Raw genomic sequence first — 20,195 nt, 5'->3', positions numbered from 1 at the left:
GAGTTCAACAAACCATCACATGAAATTGACTCATTCTGATTTTCAATTTAAACAAAGCAAGCTGTCAAAAATTTATTAATTACATTGAACTATGGAATAACCACATTTTCCCTTCATTTCTTCTGGGCCTGTTTCCTCATCTGTCAACAAAGGATGATAAAGCTCATTGTATTGTGAAGATTAAATTAGTTAATATATGTAAAGCACTTAGAAACAATGACCGGATCAGAGTAAACTCTCAGTAAATATTACCTTAATAGGCAGTAATTATAATGTGGTTATTTATTATTTTCTTAGGGAGGCAAGAGATTAAGAAAAAAAAGTGATAAGAACACTCCAGTCCTTCTGGCTAAGTGAAGCTGGTTGAGGGTTAACACATTGTTGATAAGGTTAAAAGAAGATTAGAGAATTATCCCTGGATTTTAATTATTCCTCACTCTCCAAATCCCAAATACTAAAGAGTAGAGTTAGCTGAAATCCCCAAAATCCTATTTGCAGGTCAGTGGGGGAAAAAGCTGGACATTCTTGAAAAAATTTTTCAGGCCCATGCTGAAAGGTCTTCTACAAGTAAGTGAAATCATATGGTGTTTGTCTTTCTTGGCCTGGCTTATTTCACTGAGCATAATACCCTCTAGATCCACCAATGTTGTCACAAATGGCAGGATTTCTTTTTTTATAGCTGAATAATATTCCAGAGTATATATGTACCATTTTTCTTTAGCCAATTATTGTAAATAATGCAGGAGGTAAACATAGGGGTGCATGTATCTTTTTGAGTAAGACATTTTGTTTTCAGATAAATTCCCAGAAGTGGAGTTACTGGGTCATATGGTATTTTTATTTTTAGTTATCTGAGGAACCTCCATACTGCTTTCCACAGTGGCTGCACCAATTTACATTCCCACCAACAATGTAGGGGTTCCCTTTTCTCCACATCTTCACCAACACTTGTTATTTCTTGTATTTTGGATAGTGGCCCTCTGACTGGTGTGAGGTGATATCTCACTGTGGTTTTGATTTGCATTTCCCTGATGATTAGTGATGTGGAGCATCTTTTCATGTGCATGTTGGCCATATGTACTTATACTTGTTTTAAATATTATATAAGGAATTTCAGCTGAAAACTGAGTCCTGAAAAAGAGACAAACTCCTGGACAGGGAGTAGATGAAGGCAGCTAAGGACAAACCAAATCTCCACAGTCTTTGGGGAAAAAAAAAAAGGCTCCTTAAAATTCACAGAGAACACTCCAGAACAGAGTATTAGGAATTAGGGATCTCTCTCCACAACTCTTTTGAGCCCAGAAACTAGATCATGAATAATTTAAATCATTCATTTTACTTGCACCTCAAAACTTCCTTTACTGTATGATACAGGCAAGAGAAATGAAAGCATAACCCAAATGCTGGCTGTAATTATCTACAAAAATAAGCACAGGTTGTTATAAGGATATTTTATTACTTTTTCAGTTTTCTCCACAACTCCACCTTAAAATAGCTCAGCAGTATGAGCAGTAATGTTAAGAGAAAACACTACCAGGAAAAAGCTGACAAAAATAAAATGCTTAAATATATCTGCTTAAGGCAAAATTTACAGCTGCCATTATATTTCTGGTCCAAGTGCACAGTTGGCCAGAACACTTGCATGTGCTTCAGAACCACCCACAAGAGGCAAAGCATGGCATGCGTTGCTCTGCTCTTAAGCACTCTTAACAAAGAGCATACAGTTGCAGAGAGAAAAGCTACTGTAATAGGAACATAAGCAGCTTAGTAGAAAATATATCTGCTCCCGAGTTCTCAGGAGTAAAAAAGAAAAAAAATAATTACAAGTTCTCAAAAACCACATGGAAACAAACACACCCCTCACTAATGAGTCTGAGAAGACCACCACAAATACACATCCTCTGGCACTAGTAGGGAAGCCTAGCTCCACTTCAGCGAAACAGAAAGTGGTTTGCAACTGTCAGTCACACCAGGGCGACTTTCTCAAAGTCTCCTCTGGGTAATGAACTGCTGTTTAGGAATCTATCACTGAAAACCTCACTCAAGTAGATTTCCATCCTTGTTAACCTATTCCCTTTCTTTATCTGCTGTGCATCATCCCCCAAGAAGATGCTATAGCTTTTACTTGTGGTTAATAGTATTACAATTCTTATAGTTATTTTGACAGTTTTTTTCTAATTTTCCCCTTCATAATTCCCTTAGAGCTGACCTCACAGAGGTCATCCCCACACATTCCCCCTTTGAGATTCGCTGCCCCCTGACACAGAACTAAAGGCCAGGCTGTACTCCCTCAGGAAATCCAGGTCAGTGGGCCATCTTCACGTGGGCCTGTACTGATAAAACAGAGCAAGTCTCTGCCAGTAATATCTGTATTGCTGCTGCTGTAAATCAGTGCTATGTAACAGATAACAAGAGACAGAACTTGTGAGTAATATATTCTAACTCATGTTCACAGAACACTGCAAATGCCTATGTGGGCAGATACGTGATGGGGATGGCAGATCCTATTTGAGAAGAAAAATACACTGCCTGAAGGGCAATGTAGTGACAGGGTCAAACTGATAAAGGAAAACATTAACATCAACAGTTCAATTTTCATCTCTGCATAGGGTATGGCATGTATCTGTGGGATAAAGATATGGGCTTTGGAACCAGACACCTGGCTTTAAATACCACTTTCCCCATCTACCAGCTATGGGACCTTGATCAAGTTACTTCCCTTTCTCTGTTTCCTCATCTGTAAAGTGGGAACAGTCACAGTAGTTACATCATAGGGCTGTCATGAGGATTAAATGGGTGATATTTGTAAAGCACTTACACAGGGATACCTAAGTGCCTCTGAAGGAAAGCTGTACAGGTGCTCGGCAGCCATGCAAAGCTGTGAAGGCAGGAACTCTGTGCTGGTGGGGCACACCAGTGGGCTGGCGAGACCACAGGAGATGAGTGAGACATCCCCGAAGTGCACATGACATTCCAAAAGTGTTGCCAAACATTAGATTAAATAGAGTCACTAAAATGCTTAACTGTAAACATATTTAATCTTTTTAAGCTTGGTACCAATATATGGCAGAATGCACTTTCCCATTCCTGTGTAGTGACTGAGGGGTCCAAACCAAGTCCAGCCTCTGTGTAACCTTGGGAAACACAAGGTACCTCTTTCTGTCCCTGGATCATCTGAAAACTAAAGGAATTAGACTACACGCTTGATCTCTAAGGCCCAACTCTGATAGTCCAAGGTAGATGGCAGCCCGATCCTTATTAAAAATATGAAATAAAAAGAGGAAAGTTAGTAGACATTTTATAGAATTTTAAACATAAAGGTTGCTGAGTAGGGCAAAAAACAAACCCTCCCCTTTTTCCTTTCTCTGCAGAGCAAAAATAAAACTAGAAAATGAAGTCTAGTGAGTCCCTCCCTCATAATCCTATTTAATAAAGAAGCAGGGACAGGACTAGCACCCACACTCGGGGCCACTATGAGGGTTATCTGAGGTCCCAGGAACAGGCTGCATATGAAGGGCAGCACAGCGCATGCTCCCGAGACGTATCCCAGGAAGCCCCTTACATGTATGTGCAGGGCCACCAGAAGCAGGGCTGGCCGGGGCACTAATGCCACAGCCTAGACTCCATTCAGATGAAATGTCCGGAGTAAGCATATCCATAGAGGCAAAAAGTAAATTCGTGGTTTCTAAGAACTGAGGGGAAATAGAAACTACTATGGGAACAGTTTCCTTTAGAGATGATGAAAATGTTTTGCAATTATAAAGTGGTGATCATTGCACAACTTTATGAATATGTTAACCACTGAATTGCACACTTTAAAAGGGCTGCATATGAAACTCTTGGAAGAAAACATAGGCGAAAACCTCTTAGACATAAACATGAGTGACCTCTTCTTGAACATATCTCCCCGGGCAAGGAAAACAACAGCAAAAATGAGTAAGTGGGACTATATTAAGCTGAAAAGCTTCTGTACAGCAAAAGATACCATCAATAGAACAAGAAGGATCCCTACAGTATGGGAGAATATATTTGAAAATGACACATCCGATAAAGGCTTGACGTCCAGAATATATAAGGAGCTCACACGCCTCAACAAACAAAAAACAAATAACCCAATTAAAAAATGGGCAGAGGAACTGAACAGACAGTTCTCCAAAAAAGAAATACAGATGGCCAACAGACACATGAAAAGATGCTCCACATCGCTAATTATCAGAGAAATGCAAATTAAAACTACAATGAGGTATCACCTCACACCAGTAAGGATGGCTGCCATCCAAAAGACAAACAACAACAAATGTTGGCGAGGCTGTGGAGAAAGGGGAACCCTCCTACACTGCTGGTGGGAATGTAAGTTAGTTCAACCATTGTGGAAAGCAGTATGGAGGTATATCAAAATGCTCAAAACAGACTTACCATTTGACCCAGGAATTCCACTCCTAGGAATTTACCCTAAGAACGCAGCAATCAAGTTTGAGAAAGACAGATGCACCCCTATGTTTATTGCAGCACTATTTACAATAGCCAAGAATTGGAAGCAACCTAAATGTCCATCGATAGATGAATGGATAAAGAAGATGTGGTACATATACACAATGGAATACTACTCAGCCATAAGAAAAGGGCAAATCCAATCATTTGCAGCAACATGGATGGAGCTGGAGGGTATTATGCTCAGTGAAACAAGCCAAGCGGAGAAAGAGAAATACCAAATGATTTCACTTATCTGTGGAATATAAGAACAAAGGAAAAACTGAAGGAACAAAACAGCAGCAGAATCACAGAACTCAAGAATGGACTAACAGGTACCAAAGGGAAAGGGACTGGGGAGGATGGGTGGGTAGGGAGGGATAAGGGGGGGAGAAGTAGGGGAGTATTAAGATTAACATGCATGGGGGGGTAGGAGAAAAGGGAGGGCTGTACAACACAGAGAAGGCAAGTAGTGATTCTACAACATTTTGCTATGCTGATGGACAGTGACTGTAAAGGGGTTTATAGGGGAGACCTGGTATAGGGGAGAGCCTAGTAAACATAATATTCGTCATGTAAGTGTAGATTAGTGATACCAAAAACAAAGCAAAAAAAAAAAAAAAAAAGGGCAGTTCCTGTGTGGTAACCTCCAACGAGTTCTACACAAGGGTATAAAGGGCGTATAAAAGTGTAGACAAAGGGTCTGTTTGTGTTTATACAGAGGATCAAAGCCTAATTGGGCTACCCCGAAAATGAACTAAGATACGATATGAAAAAGAACTTCCAACATCTGCACTCTCTGGAAGACTCATGCCAGAAGATGATCATCAAAAAACCCCAACAAAGATCCACGCACTGCTACAGCTGTAGATGCACTCATCCCACCAGTTCCTGGACTTGCCATGGGAATGAAGAAGGAGATATCTAAGCTGGCCTGTGCATACAGTAAAACAACAAATTTGACTGGATCTATACTGTTGGAACTCAACCAAGAATTTGGAGAAGTGCAAATTGTAGCGCTCCAAACTCTTACAACTACAGACTATTTACTGTTAAAAGAACATACGAGATGTGAACAGTCCCCAGGAATGGGTTGTTTTAATTTGTCTGATTTCTCTCAGACTGTTCAAGTTCAGTTGGACAATATCCACCATATCATAGATAAGTTTTCACAAATGCCTAAGGTGCCTTAATGGTTTTCTTGGTTTCACTGGAGATGGCTGGTAATTACAGATATGCTTTGGTTATGTAACTATACTCCTATTATGTTAATGTGTGTGCGCAATTTAAGTAGTAGCTTAAAACCTATATATGCTGAAGTTACTCTACAAGAAGATATGTCAAAGAAATAATCAATCTTCCCATGTTTTCTTCCGCCTGCTACTTCTATAGCTTTTCTTCTTCCTTCCTAATTACAACCCTTAAATAGAATTCGTGCCTCATATCAAATTTACCGAGTATCATAATTCTTCCAAGTGGTAAAGATACCTCAAGACAAATGCTGGGCATAGAAGCCACAGGGCATAAATATGCAAAGAAGTAAAAAGCTAACCTTTTCAAACAATAAGGCTTCCCTCTCACTTACCAACTTCACATTTCCCTGTATGGCCCCGGAAGATGACTGGTTAGCCAGAGACGGGTAAGATTCCTCAAGGGAGGAACAACCTAAGACAGGCACAGTCACAGGAGGGCCATCAGGTGAGAAATTGGGGATCAACAGAGGTGAGGCTTAGAACCTCACCCCCCCTGTTCTGAGAGAAATCTTCTGCATACGTGGATGTTTTATTGCCCTTGTCTAGCTTGGATTAACACATAGTCTACAGGCACACACCTGATCATCTACATTTGCTCTCTTACAACACTAAACTATGTTTTCTACCTTTATCTTGTATCTACCTACCACTTCAGCATTTTATTAAAAATAACAATAATAAAGAGAGAAATGTGGTATCCACATATAAATCAAGTATAAAAACCAAATGAGTATTCATATTTGAACTGACTGTTTAGAGTTCATAATGCATGAGCAATACCGAAAGTTTCTGTGATGACTGCCCTTGTACTGTTCACTATGTAACTTATTCATTATGTAAGAATTTGTTCTACATGTAAAAACTTGTTTGTTATGCCTCAGAAGATTGGAGACTGACGAAAATTAGGCTTGGGGTGGATTAATGATTGTGCATTGAGCATTGACTCCCCTATACAGAATTTTATTGTCGTTAACAACCATTTGATCAATAAATATGAGAGATGCCCTCACAAAAAAAAAAAAAAAGGACAGACTTCCAATGGTAAAATAAATAAGTAACCGGGATGTAATGTATAGCATAAGGAATATAGTCAAGATATTGTAACAGCTTGGTAGGGTGATAGCTGGAACCTAGAATTATGTATATAAATGTTCTACCACTGTGTTGTACACTTGAAACTAATGTAATGTAATACTGTGCGTCAACTACCCTTCAATAAAATATAATTATTTAAAAAAAAAAAAAAAAAGGGCTGCATATGAATTATATCTGAGAAAAAAAAACAGGTGTGGGAGGCAGATCTACCTTAATAATAGCTTCCTATTATTATCCTTATCTTATGAGGAATAGAGGGAAGGAGATTAAATAATTCTGTCAACAGTTCTTAATAAGGAGAAGCCTGGAATTAGATTTCAAATTGACTATACAGGGTGGCCAAAGAGTCTGCAAACACTGAGGCAGAGGATTAAAGGCCCTGCTCTCAAAGGGAACAGATGCACACAGAAAACAAGAGCAGTCAGCAGGAAGGAGGGACCTGATAAAGCACTGGTTGCCCTTCAGCTGTCTGTGCTCCCACACTGACACCTGACCTGCCCCCCTCCCCCCAACACACACATACTGGTCATTGTGTGAGTCACAAAGAAAGCTAGGAAACCACACAAGCTTTTCCAAATTTCATTTCTGCACCCTGCGGCCTCTCACCAATATGGACCGCTGCACATGGTCTATGCGTCCCTCCCTGGGGTAGCCCAAGAAGAGGAAACAGCAGGAGCAAAGCTGAAAGGCCAGAAAAGAGGAGCTGGGCAAGAGTGATAGGACGCGGGTCCTGCCAGATGTCACAGCAGCCAGAAGGGACTTAAAATGTAAATGTTATCATGATGCCCCATATTTAAAGCCCATCCAAGGCAATCAGAAAACATGCAAACTCCCTACACCTCCCTGGAATCCAATGTACACTCACTCCCTGGCCCTGCGTGGCACCTGCCTCCCCTCCCAGAGCTCCCAACGCCCCAGCTTCTCTTCCACCAGCCTCAGTGCCAGCAACCCTGGGGTTGCCCCCTCTGCCTGGCTCTGCTCTGGCCTGGCCCTTTCTCATTCCTCCATCTTAATTCAAACAGTATCTTAGATAAATACCCAGAGGGGTCCTTCCTGTAATTCTGTACCACCGCTCCCGGCTGATTCTCTTTGGAAGGCTTACTACACTGTCCCTACTTTCCTATTTACTGTGGTGAACCCTGGTATTCTGCTCATTCAAAGAGGCTGGAGCATGTCTACCTCAGTCCCTGGTGTTTCTGAAGTGCCACCACAGTGACAGGTACATGGCTGACATTGGACTTTTGTTAAATAGATGAACCTGTCTTTAAAAATAACTGCCTGGGGAGCACAGGGAGAATTACAATTAAAGTGAAGGTGATCACAGATCCCATTTCAAGTAACACTGATTTTGGTGCTACAAATACCACCATTTTCAAGGACTTTCTGAGTAACACAGTCACACTGGTTAGGCAATGAACAGACTTGATTAGACTAATATAACATCGACTGCCTGAATATTTACTAAATGGGGGTCTGTATGCTTTATACTGTGCACACAATCCTGCATCTCTCTGAACCTCCTTCACAAAGGAGAGGCCAGGCAGCACTTTGAGCTATTCCCAGGGTCAGCAGGCCATTTCTCCCTCTCTCCCCTTCACCCCATCTTCAAGTGGGAAAAGCACAGGTTACTGTTGCCACTGTACACCAGGGGTTCTCAGCATCCTTTAAAAATTGTAAAAGATCAAGGAACCTTTAAATATCCCAAAACTCAGGCTGCACCCCAGACCAGTTACAGCAGAATCTCTGGGGATGGGGTCCAGGCATTAGTACTTTTTAAGGCTCTTTAGATAATGCCAATGGGCAGTTAAGGCTGAGAGAACCACAGTTCTAAGGGAAAATCCAAGTGCCCAGTACCCAGAGAGGAGCCTTCCCTTAATTCCCTTATGGTCACAGAATCTTGTATTTATCGTAAAGGTAAAACAGTTGGGTCTACCAAAAGGAATCTATCCTATGAATAAATATTAATCTAGAAATACTCAATTATGTCGTGTATTTTTGTTTAAATCATTGAGTTCCCTTTATTATATTTTTAATATTTTTTCAACTTCTATTAGGATATATTCAAATGTCACTTTGCCTCAGAATATTCAGATAGAAAATAAAGTGTATACACTTGGCAAATAGGTTAATTCTGAAATATGTAAAACCCACTTACCTAAACTACTCAAGAAATATGACCACCTCTACCATTTCACAGAATTCCTAGCAATAGACAGGAACATTTAACTTCTTTGAAGTAAGAGCCTATAATAAGCAATTGACCATTGCAGAAAATGAATGAAAGAATGATTACAAATGATAAAAAAACAAAATTGTCTTACTTAAATTTACTTTAAGATATGACTAAAAAAAAGGCTCCTGCTAGAATTAATTCACTTCAGGTCAAGGAGAAGCATATTTGAGTTCTATCCACCTCTTCAGTCACATCCACATATACCTGGATCTACACATCCCACCCAGAAACAGACTTTACTTCTCTAAAGTCCATACCAATGATCTAGTCCCCCTACAGGGAAGGTTATGTTTCTCACAAGATTATGCACCAAATGGCAGTGATGTGGAGAGTATTTTTTATGCTATTCAGTATTTTTTTTAATCCATAGTCCAAAATAGTTAGAGTAGCTAGGCGGTTAATAAACTGTCATCCAAGATTTGTTCTAAATGCAATCAATAACATCTAAAACACAAAACTGAAAAATGCTTCTAAATCTTTCATATTAAAGGAACTTTTGCAAGTAGAATACAGAAGCAGAAGACAAGTAGTGTCCTACAACGCTATTTTGTCTGTTATTATAGACATAGTGATGAGCAATCCATTCTGATTCGGTGTTCCTTACAAACTTCTGGTATCTAACCATACTATCAGATTACATTATATGGAAAACTGCAATTCTTCTAAAACACGTTTCTTCATATCTTGAAGTCTGGCATCACCTATGACAGACACAAGGTGTAATAATGTGTTATCTGTGTTTTAGCCTCCAAGCTGAGAATTTTTTCTTCCTTTATTTTTATCCTAATGATTGAGGAAAGTTGCAGAGACCAATTCAATGAAAGTAAAACCTACCAGCTTCCTGGGAACAGCTGTAAAGTAAAACAAATTCATTTGTGGGGAGGAATAATTCCTATTTAAATGAATGGAAAAATGAAATTGTGGAGTATTTTCAAAATAAACATACTGTAAAGTAAAAGCATCCTCAACTAGCGATAAATTTAGATCCTAATCCTGTAAGATTCATTTTTAACTTAGTTTAGTTATGTAAATGAATCATGTATATACCCAAGGAGCTATATTAGGAATGCATTTTATAAGGTTTGTTTCCATACTACTGTGTTTCCCATTACATGTAATCACGGCCAGCCTTTCTTTTTAATTGAAGTATGGTAGACATACAATCTTATATTGGTTTCAAATAAATAACACAGTGGTTCAACAGTTACCCATATTATTAAATCCTTACACCCTCCATTGCAGTTACTATCTGTCAACACAGAAAGATGTTATGGAACGATTGGCTATATTCTCCAAGCTGTAGTCTGTCCCTGTGACCAACTTACATTATGATTGAGAATTTTTGTGCCCCTTTATCTCCCTCACTCTCCCCATCCATTCACCACAACCCGTTCCCCATCATAACCACCAGTCACTTCTCAGTGTTTATGAGTTACTGCTATTTTGTTCATTTGTTTTTATATTCCACAAATAAGTGAAATCATATGGTATTTGTCTCCACCTGGCTTATTTCACTTCGTATAATACCCTCTAGGTCCATCCATATTGTTGCCAATGGCAGAATTTCATTCTTTTTTGAGGCTGAATAATATTCCATTGTGTAGATGTACCCCATCTTTATCCATTCATCTATTAATGGACACTTGGGTGGTTTCCATAACTTGGCTATTGTAAATAATGTGATGATAAACATAGGGGTGCATATATCTTTTTGAATCAAGGATTTTGTTTTCTTCAGGTAAATTCCCAGAAGTGGAATTACTGGGTCCTATGGTATTTCTATTTTTAATTTTTTGAGGAATCTACATATTACTTTAGTGGCCAGCCTTTTTTAAATCAAGAAGCAAAACTTTCCCCAGGTCTAAATTAACATTAATTCTGAATTAAGAAAGTCCTAGTTGATGGGGTTTTACTGTTTATGTACATAAATATAAGGTGAAATAAACATTAAAATAATTATTAGGGAGAAGGAATCTGTTTTCTATACCCAATGTGATCTCTCCACCAGTAAAGGCAGGATGACTGTGTTGTAACACTTCCCATTTGTACATCAACTAGAAAGTACACACTCCACCAGTATAATCTGATAAAATACAGATTTCCGTTAGTCATCAGGAGATCAGGTATCACATTAAGGCTCTGAAATGTGTAACCTTAAGCAGTCAGCTACTACCCTCTCGTACTCTGACCCCTCTCCTAGGGAAGTGGGGATTTATAGTAAGTCAGGCAGCCCTGGCAGGAAGGGGGGTGAAGGGAAGGAAGAATGGTTACAGGGGAAGTCACTTACGAGATGTAGGCCGGGTAGCCAAATCCTATCAGATTGCACAGGAGAGAAGCTCCGTGACCGAACACCAGGTACAAAGCCAACAGCCCGATGACACCTGGAGACACGAGGAGAGAAGTGGGTCTGGTGGCAAGCAAGGGGCTCAAGACGGGCTGCCCCTGCCCACACCGCAAGGCTTGGCCTGTCATAGGCGATGGACAAAAACAAACCCCACAAAGGTTGGGCCTGCGCCTTCGCGGGATTTGGCCTTGCGTCTGGGGAAACCCTAGGGCCGCCACCTTTGGGCGGTCCCTCCCGTCCTCCCCGACGCCTTCTCTCCCGCAAGGGCCCCCACCGTGCCGCGCACCGGCCCCGGGAACCCCGTTCCACCGACGGTCCGCCGGGACCCGGCCTCCTGCGCCGGCCCAAAGGCCCCTCTCCTCCCGAGGCCCCCCTGCTTCTCCGCGCTCATCTCCACCGAGGGTCTGGCCAGAATCGGGGACGCCGTCACCGTACCCGCGCGCACTCCCGCAGGAGGCCCCGCCACTCCGCGCCAGCCCAGCCCAAGGCCGCTAGGACACGGCGCTCAGCCGCGGGGACAGACACGTCAGCGCCGGCCTTTCTCCGCTTCCCGCCGCCCGGGCGCTCTGCCACCTGGCCGCGGGCACAGCCCAGCGCCCCCAGCCCCGGCGCCGCGGCCTCTTACCTTTCTGGGCGGCCAGCTCGGTCCCCGAGGATACCGGTCGCCCCCGTCTGTCAGCGCCACGGCCCTCCCCGAGCCCTCTCCCCCCGGCTGTCCCACTGCTGGTGCAGCAGCTGCCCCCGGGGCCGGGCACGCCGCGGCAGCCCCGCACCCACCGAGCGCGATGTAGCTCCGGTTCACGCCGGTCCTGGCCTCGAGCTTGGCCAAGAGGTCGGTCATGCGGTTCTTCTCGTGCAGAAACTGGTCGAACCTCTGCCTCATGTTCGCAGACATGGTGGGGACCGTCGCGCCGCCGCCCGGGGTTGCTCCTACTACCTGGTGGCCGCAGAGCTGGGTGACTGGGGCGCGGGCGGCAGCGGGCGGGGCCGGCGCGTCCACGCGTCCGTTGGGCGCGGCCCCCCGCCCCGCCCCGCGCTCCGCGGCCGCGCCTCCCCCCGCCCCGCCCCGGCGAGGTGGCCCGGCTGCAGCGGCTCCGCCGGTCGACCGCCCCCGCGTCTGAGCGGACTTCTCCGCGGAGAGTGAAAGGAGGCAACGGTTCCCGTGAGCCCCTGTCATTGGTCGGCCGAGGGCCGAAAGCGTGTGGGCCGCAGGAGGCCGGCGCCTGGTTGCTCCACCCGCAGGCGGGCGGCCAGGCTGCTGTGCCTGCCCTGCTGCGCCCAACCTGCGAAGGCGCTGGCTGGGCCTCCGGGGGGAGGCGCGGCCGTCCTCAGGGTGCTCTTTGTTGCAGCCCCGCTCTTCCCCTCGCTGCCACAACTCGGGGCAGTTCTTCTCACCTACAGATAATAGCCTGTTTGAAAAGTCCCTTGAGGATATTTAACACGCCCTGCTCCGGGGACACCTTTTCCGGGAAAATACTGCGCTACTTAAACCTTTTCGTGGTGGGCTTGCACTTGCTTGATGTCTGATACGGTGGAAACGTTTCCAAACCCCGGCAGCAGAGACAGCAGCCTGCACTTGCTTACAACCAAGATCACCCCGAGGAAGGCCATTCCCGGCCTGAGGGCAGGACCTCGCTTTGCTTCCCACACAAGGCCTCGCGCCTGCTCGTCCTCCACCCCATCTTAGGCTCTTGTTATCTCGCACATATTATTTCAGGAAGCTCCTTTTGAAACTATTCTTGATGACGCCTGTGGTGTACATCTGGCTGCAGTGCTCCTCGTGGCTTAAGCTGCAAATCTTCCCCTTCGCTCACAGGTCCGGGCTCCAGTGCCTTCGTCCAGCCTTCGGGGGCCTGCGCACAGCCGGGCCCCCAGCATTCTCTGTGTCCTACCCAACTTTCTGCCCTTTCAAACTGACTTAACTACATACTGCCTTCCACTTCCTTAAAAAAAATCTTGCCGCTCTTGCCCTTTGCCTTTTATGCTAATGAGTCCTCTTTTCTTCCGGGAGAGTTTCTTAAGCTTACTTCTCTCGGCACTCCCACCGCCATCCAGCCAATCAGTGAACAAATTAAAACAACTAAAAAACTAATGAGATTATTGTTGACAGCCTCCCCACTGAGCTGTGCATTTCTGGTTTTCCACCTACCGGCAATTCTCAGTGCGGCAGCCAATTGGATCTTCTTAAAATGTGGGTCGAGTTGTGTTGTCAAGTTGTGTTGTTTTTCTGCTCTTAACCTTCCAGTAGCTTCCCGTCTGCCCGAGGAGCGGCTTCGGGTCATAGGTGATGTGGTTCACCCCGCGCCCTTCTAATTCCATCTCCTCATCCCGCTCCGCGCTGCCCCTACCCGGTGGAGCCCATTCCCGCCCCCGGGGCTTTCGCTTTTCATCCGCCTCAGTGGTTGTCGTCCAGGAGCGGTTTTGACCCGCGCGGGACGTGTGACATATGTGGAGAGCTCTTTGGTTGTCAGACAGGTGTTTACAACTGGGGTAGTAGATGCTACCCTCTCCTGGCATCCAGGGGCAGTGGCCAGGGAAGGTGCCCAGCACGGCCTCACAAGGAGATTAGCCAGCCCCAGAAGTCCACAGCACTGGTTTGGGAACACCACCTCTACTCAAAACTCTCCATGGAACCCCTTAACTGTCTCCTCCTGTTCTCCAGGTCTTGGCTCAAATGACGCTTCTGTGAGGCCCCCTCTGATCCCAGGTTGCAACCCCTAATGCTCTCTAGCCCTTATCTTGCTTTATTTTTCTTCATAGCACTGTTAAGTCTGGCATTCCATATGTTCTACTTTTTAGATTGTTTTTCTTTCCCCGCTACAGTATGAACTCCACAAAGGTAGGTATTTTTGCCTATTTTGTTTATTTCTGTATCTCAAACACCTAGAACAGCACCCAGCACTTAATAGGTGCTCAGTGGCTATTTGATGAATGTCTAATACACATTGCACTTACCCAGTAGTCTAGTGCTAGTTGTGCTAAAGCATTTAATCCTCAACAGCATGAGGCAAATACTATGTTTTGTCCTCGTTCAGGGAAAGAAATGATGTACAGTGAGAACTCATAATTAACAAACGGCAGCTCTAGCATTCAGGCCCGGACTCTTACCCCTATATTATATTGCTGATATGTGCTGAACTGTGGCCTCCCCTCCAAACTGGAGTCCTAATCCTCTGGACCTCAGAATGTGACTTTAGATGGAGACAGGCAATCAAGTTAAAATGAGGTGATTAGGATGGGCTCTAATCCAATAGGACTGGTGTTCTTATAAAAAGGGGATATTTGGACACAGGGACAGACATACACAGAGGAGATGACGTTTAGATGCAGAGAGAAGCTGGCGATCTACAAGCCACGCAGAGAGGCTTGCAACAGAGCCTTCCTTCACAGCAGCCCTCGGAAGGAAGCAGTCCCGCTGACACCTCGATCTTGGGCATCTGGCCTCCAGACTGTGAGAAAATACATTTCTATTGTTTAAAAAAGCCAGTTTGCAGAAGTTTGTTATGGCAGCCCTAGCAAACTTTTACAGCTGCCTACCAGAGCATCTGAATTTTAAACTTTTTAGGCAGTTGTGAGTTTATGTAATTTCCTACTAAGTGAATATGGTAATTATTCCCTTATCTGAAAGCCAGGGTCATGTTTTTGAGTACTTCAAATGATGTACAATTTGATAGTTTTTTTTTAAGCCAAGGAGCAAAATCTTTTTAAGTTAGGTATTCAAATCAGCCTAGATTTTTATCTCTACCTTTCATACAGTGTCAACATTTGTACTATATTAACTATGCATGAAGTATGTGGAAATACACTATCATTTGGATTTCTTTTGTATAAATATTTCTCCCTTCCCAATTGTCTTCTAACTTAGATTCCAAATGTCTTCTTTCCTCCATCATTCCACATAACCCTGGAAAGATGAGGCATCATAGTAAGCCTAGTGTGTGGAGCAGTGCGCTGGGTCCAGCCTGCAGAGGTGAAATCCTAGCTCCACCACTGATCTGTATGACTTTACGCAAGCTACAGAAGCTCCCTGTGCCTGTGTTCCTTCTTCTATAAAATAGGAATAACAATATTACCTATGTCACAGGGTTGTCATGATGACTCAACGAATTACAATTTGCAAAGTTTTCAAGAGTGTCTGATACAGAATAAGTGTTAAATAATTTAAGAAAGAACAACATAGCTAGATGCTAACATTGTGATAGAAAAATATTACATAATTCTTTCCTTTAGGAAATGATAGTCAGGTGGGGAAGTGAAGGACCCTTACCTCATCCAGTCATCACTGCAAAGCAAGGACACTTTCACAGATGAGAGAAGCGATGCAGAAGTAAAGAGCTCTGCCTTAGGTCACAGCCTGTTCTTCCCCTCCTGCTGATGGAGCACATCCTGCACACAGATGCTGCTAGACCTGAGACCCAGACGGACCCGGTGTCTGAGAGGCCCTGGGGAAGGCTGGCCCACAGCAGGTTGATTCTGGAAATTCCTGACAAGGAAGTCAAACCAGCTTAGGGTGATGGCAACGCTCTTACTATGCCTTTCAGGCGCTAGAGAAAACTGCCAGCAACCTGTGAGTGGGCCACTTTTGCGCTCCCCAGCTGTTTTCTTTTTTTTTTCTTTTTTTGGTATCATTAATCTACAATTACATGAGGAACATTATGTTTACTAGACTCCCCCCTTCACCAAGTCTCCCCCACATACCCCATTAGTCACTGCCCATCACCGTAGTAAGATGCTGTAAAATCACTACCCATCTTCTCTGTGTTGCACAGCCCTCCCTGTGCCTCCCCCCACATTATACATGCTAATTGTAAGGCCCCCTTTCTTCTTCCCCCCACTTCTCCCTCCCTTCCCACCCATCCTCCCCAGTCCCTTTCCCTTTGGTAACTGTTAGTCCATTCTTGGGTTCTGTGATTCTGCTGCTGTTTTGTTCCTTCAATTTTTCCCTTGCTCTTATACTCCACAGATGAGTGAAATCATTTGGTATTTCTCTTTCTCTGCTTGGCTTATTTCACTGAGCATAATACCCTCTAGCTCCATCCATGTTGTTGCAAATGGTAGGATTTATTTTCTTCTTATGGCTGAATAATATTCCATTGTGTATATGTACCACTTCTTCTTTATCCATTCATCTACTGATGGACACTTAGGTTGCTTCCATTTCTTGGCTATTGTAAATAGTGCTGCGATAAACATAGGGGTGCATCTGTCTTTTTCAAACTGGGCTGCTGCATTCTTAGAGTAAAATCCTAGAAGTGGGATTCCTGGGTCAAATGGTATTTCTATTTTGAGCTTTTTGAGGAACCTCCATACTTCTTTCCACAATGGTTGAACTAATTTACATTCCCACCAGCAATGTAGGAGGGTTCCCCTTTCACCACATCCTTGCCAACACTTGTTGTTTCTCTTTTGGATGGCGGCGATCCTTACCAGTGTGAGGTGATATCTCATTGTGGTTTTAATTTGCATTTCTCTGATGACTAGCGATGTGGAGCATCTTTTCATGTGTCTATTGGCCATCTGAATTTCTTCTTTGGAGAACTGTCTGTTCAGCTCCTCTGCCCATTTTTTAATAGGATTAGTCGCTTTTTGTTTGTTGAGGTGTGTGAGCTCTTTATATATTTTGGGTATCAACACTTTATCGGATCTGTCATTTATGAATATATTCTCCCATACTGTAGGATGCCTTTTTGTTCTATTGATGGTGTCCTTTACTGTACAGAAGCTTTGTAGCTTGATATAGTCCCACTTGTTCATTTTTGCTTTTGTTTCCCTTGCCTGGGGAGATAAGTTCATGAAGAAGTCACTCGTGTTTATATCCAAGAGATTTTTGCCTATGTTTTTTTCTGAGAGTTTTATGGTTTCATGACTTACATTCAGGTCTTTGATCCATTTTGAATTTACTTTTGTGTACGGGGTTAGACAATGATCCAGTTTCATTCTCTTACATGTAGCTGTCCAGTTTTGCCAACACCAGCTGTTGAAGAGGCTGTCATTTCCCCATTGTATGTCCATGGCTCCTTTATCGTAGATTAATTGACCATATATATATATTTGGGTTAATGTTTGGAGACTCTATTCTGTTCCACTGGTCTGTGGCTCTGTTCTTGTGCCAGTACCAAATTGTCTTGATTACCGTGGCTTTGTAGTAGAGCATGAGGTTAGGGAGTGAGATCCCCCCACTTTATTCTTCCTTCTCAGGATTGCTTTGGCTATTCAGGGTCTTTGGTGGTTCCGTATGAATTTTAGAACTATTTGTTCCAGTTCGTTGAAGAATGCTGTTGGTAATTTGATAGGGATTGCATTGAATCTGTATATTGCTTTGGGCAGGATGGCCATTTTGACAATATTAATGCTTCCTAGCCAAGAGCATGGGATGAGTTTCCATTTGTTAGTGTCCTCTTTAATTTCTCTTAAGAGTGTCTTGTAGTTTTGGGGGAATAGGTCTTTCACTTCCTTGGTTAGGTTTATTCCTAGGTATTTTATTCTTTTTGATGCAATTGTGAATGGAATTGTTTTCCTGATTTCTCTTTCTAGTTCATTGTTAGTGTAGAGGAAAGCCTCAGATTTCTGTGTATCAATTTTATATCCTGCTACTTTGCTGAATTCCGATATTAGTTCTAGTAGTTTTGGAGTGGAGTCTTTAGGGTTTTTTTATGTACACTATCATGTCATCTGCAAATAGTGACAGTTTGACTTCTTCCTTGCCAATCTGGATGCCTTGTATTTCTTTGTTTTGTCTGATTGCCATGGCTAGGACCTCCTGAACTATGTTGAATAGAAGTGGGGAGAGTGGGCATCCTTGTCTTGTTCCTGATCTTAAAGGAAAAGCTTTCAGCTTCTCGCTGTTAAGTAACATGTTGGCTGTGGGTTTGTCATATGTGGTCTTTATTATGTTAAGGCCCTTGCCCTCTATGCCCATTTTGTTGAGAGTTTTTATCATGAATGGATGTTCAATTTTGTCAAATGCTTTTTCAGCATCTATTGAGATGATCATGTGGTTTTTGTTCTTCTTTTTGTTGATGTAGTGGATGATGCTGATGGATTTCCGAATTTCCCAGCTGTTTCTTCAGGTGAAAAAAATGTCTCAACTACTTGAACTCATTAACACGCTTTTGCTCTAAATCTCACATATGTTGGGAAGAAGAGGTAGAGCATAATGTGCAGGATAATCAATTTATTTATTACCCTCACTCACCCCCGCATTTGCAGGAGACCCTGGGTGCTGATGAGGCTAGCCAGCCTTCTCCATCAGGAGACCTTCAGTGCCGTGGACACAGCCCCGGTCGCCACCGCCTCACTCCCTCTGCCAGAGGCTGATGGCGACAGGTCATCAAAATAAGAGGGAGGAAAGACAAAGTAAACAGAATCTGAGACACAGACCTGCCAGATGACAGGAGGAAAATTCAGAGAATGAATGTAACTTAAGAGAGAGAGTTAAAAGAAATAAAATGTGAAAATTGTCATGCTTCATTGAATACATTTGAATTATATTCTGTTTACCTCGTTTGTGTTATTTTAAATATTTTCTACTGAAAATATGGACAGAGCATTTTATTATACGTCTCCACTTATCAAACAGGACGTTGAATTTTAGAAAATTACGGCTCACAACTGAGAATGTATCAACCTGGGAAGAGCCTTTTGTTTAGCAAAGTACTTTTATTCTGAAATTAAATGTCATCCATCACTGCTATTGCATGTAAATCTAGAGATTTTCACCAGAAATAAAACACTGTCTAGTTCACCTTTTCATTCCCCTAATGGCACCTGCACAGGAGACAAACAGAAAATAAGTCATGGTAGGTTGCTTCTCTGTGTTCAAGACTAGTTAGTCCAGTTCTGCACAAACCATGGCATTTGTATCCGCGCAGGGGAGGCACTGCCATCCACTGCTCCTGGGGGCGGTTCCAGCCACAGAGAACAATCCCCGTCTGCCTTGGAGCCTACATGGTAGCACACGTGTTTGCTTCCCTTCCCGTGTAGGAGGAGGACCAGGAGGAGTCCATTTTGGGCACTCCCCTTCTCATACTTGGCATCAGGGAAACTGAGTTGATTTGACAAAAGGACCTAACTAGTTGTATTAGTCTCCTGTGACTGCTGCTTCAAGTTACCACAAACTTGTTCTCATACAGTTCTCCATGTCAGACGTCTGATGCAAGTCTCACTGGGCTCAAATCAAGGTGGTGTTTGCAGGGCTGCGTTCTTTTCGGGACACTCGGGGAAGATCTGGGCTTTTGCTCACTTGGGGTTGTTGGCTGAATTCAGGTTCCTGTGGTTGTAGGACTGAGATCTGCTTTTCCTTCCTCATCTTCAAAGCCAGGAGCAGTGGGATGAATCCCTCTCAGACTTCAAATTTCTCTTCCTTCTTCTGTCTTATCTTTCTGACCCATCTGTCTTCCATTTCCATGTTTAATGTCTCATGTGATTAGATTGGGCCCACCCAGCTAATCTAAAATAATCCTCCTATTTTAAGGTCCATAACCTTAATCACATCAGCAAAGTCCCTTTTGCCATGTAAGGGGACATAGTCACAAGTTCTGGATATTAGGGTATAAACAGAATTAGGGTGTCATTATTCTGCCTACTACACCAGCCTGAAGGCCCCTGGGAAGAAGGAAAATGTTGAGATGGTCAGCTGTGTCGTCCTTTCCCGCACATGGAGGGCGGGCCCGCCCAGGACATGGCACGGGCCCCAGAGGGGGTGCCCTGGCTCACTACTTCCTAGCTGTGTGATATTAGGAAAGTTCTCAATCTCCATAAGCCCCACTTTTCTCAGCCTCTGAAATGCGGATAATGTTAG

The 20,195-nt window shown here is 43.5% G+C and overlaps 1 protein-coding gene and 1 long non-coding RNA gene across 3 annotated transcripts in view; one reads left to right on the top strand and one right to left on the bottom strand.

Moving 5' to 3' along the window:
- REEP5 (receptor accessory protein 5) overlaps positions 1–12,403 on the bottom strand; it is a 41,163-nt gene extending 28,760 nt beyond the window's left edge. Inside the window, exons 1-2 of the mRNA XM_036886869.2 lie at positions 12,173–12,403; positions 11,339–11,432 (exon numbers count right to left, since the gene is read on the bottom strand). Of these exons, the coding sequence (XP_036742764.1) occupies positions 11,339–11,432; positions 12,173–12,290 (212 nt within the window). The 5' untranslated portion in view covers positions 12,291–12,403. The remainder of the gene's footprint in view (positions 1–11,338; positions 11,433–12,172) is intronic.
- Positions 12,404–13,694: 1,291 nt separating this feature from the next.
- LOC130680897 (uncharacterized) lies at positions 13,695–19,316 on the top strand. 2 transcript variants are annotated; one of them, XR_008993920.1, is made up of 3 exons: positions 13,695–14,234; positions 14,688–15,962; positions 18,605–19,316. It is a non-coding gene; the product is annotated as an uncharacterized LOC130680897 (long non-coding RNA). The 2 variants fall into 2 exon arrangements; XR_008993921.1 differs by adding an exon at positions 18,421–18,465 and having other exon boundaries at positions 13,695–15,962.
- The last annotated feature ends 879 nt before the right edge of the window (positions 19,317–20,195 follow it).

The sequence above is a fragment of the Manis pentadactyla genome, chromosome 2 (genome assembly GCF_030020395.1).
Source record: "Manis pentadactyla isolate mManPen7 chromosome 2, mManPen7.hap1, whole genome shotgun sequence".
Taxonomy (NCBI): Eukaryota; Metazoa; Chordata; class Mammalia; order Pholidota; family Manidae; genus Manis; species Manis pentadactyla.
The sequence above is the reverse complement of the archived record's forward strand: the minus strand, read 5'-3'. Positions and strand labels throughout refer to the sequence as shown.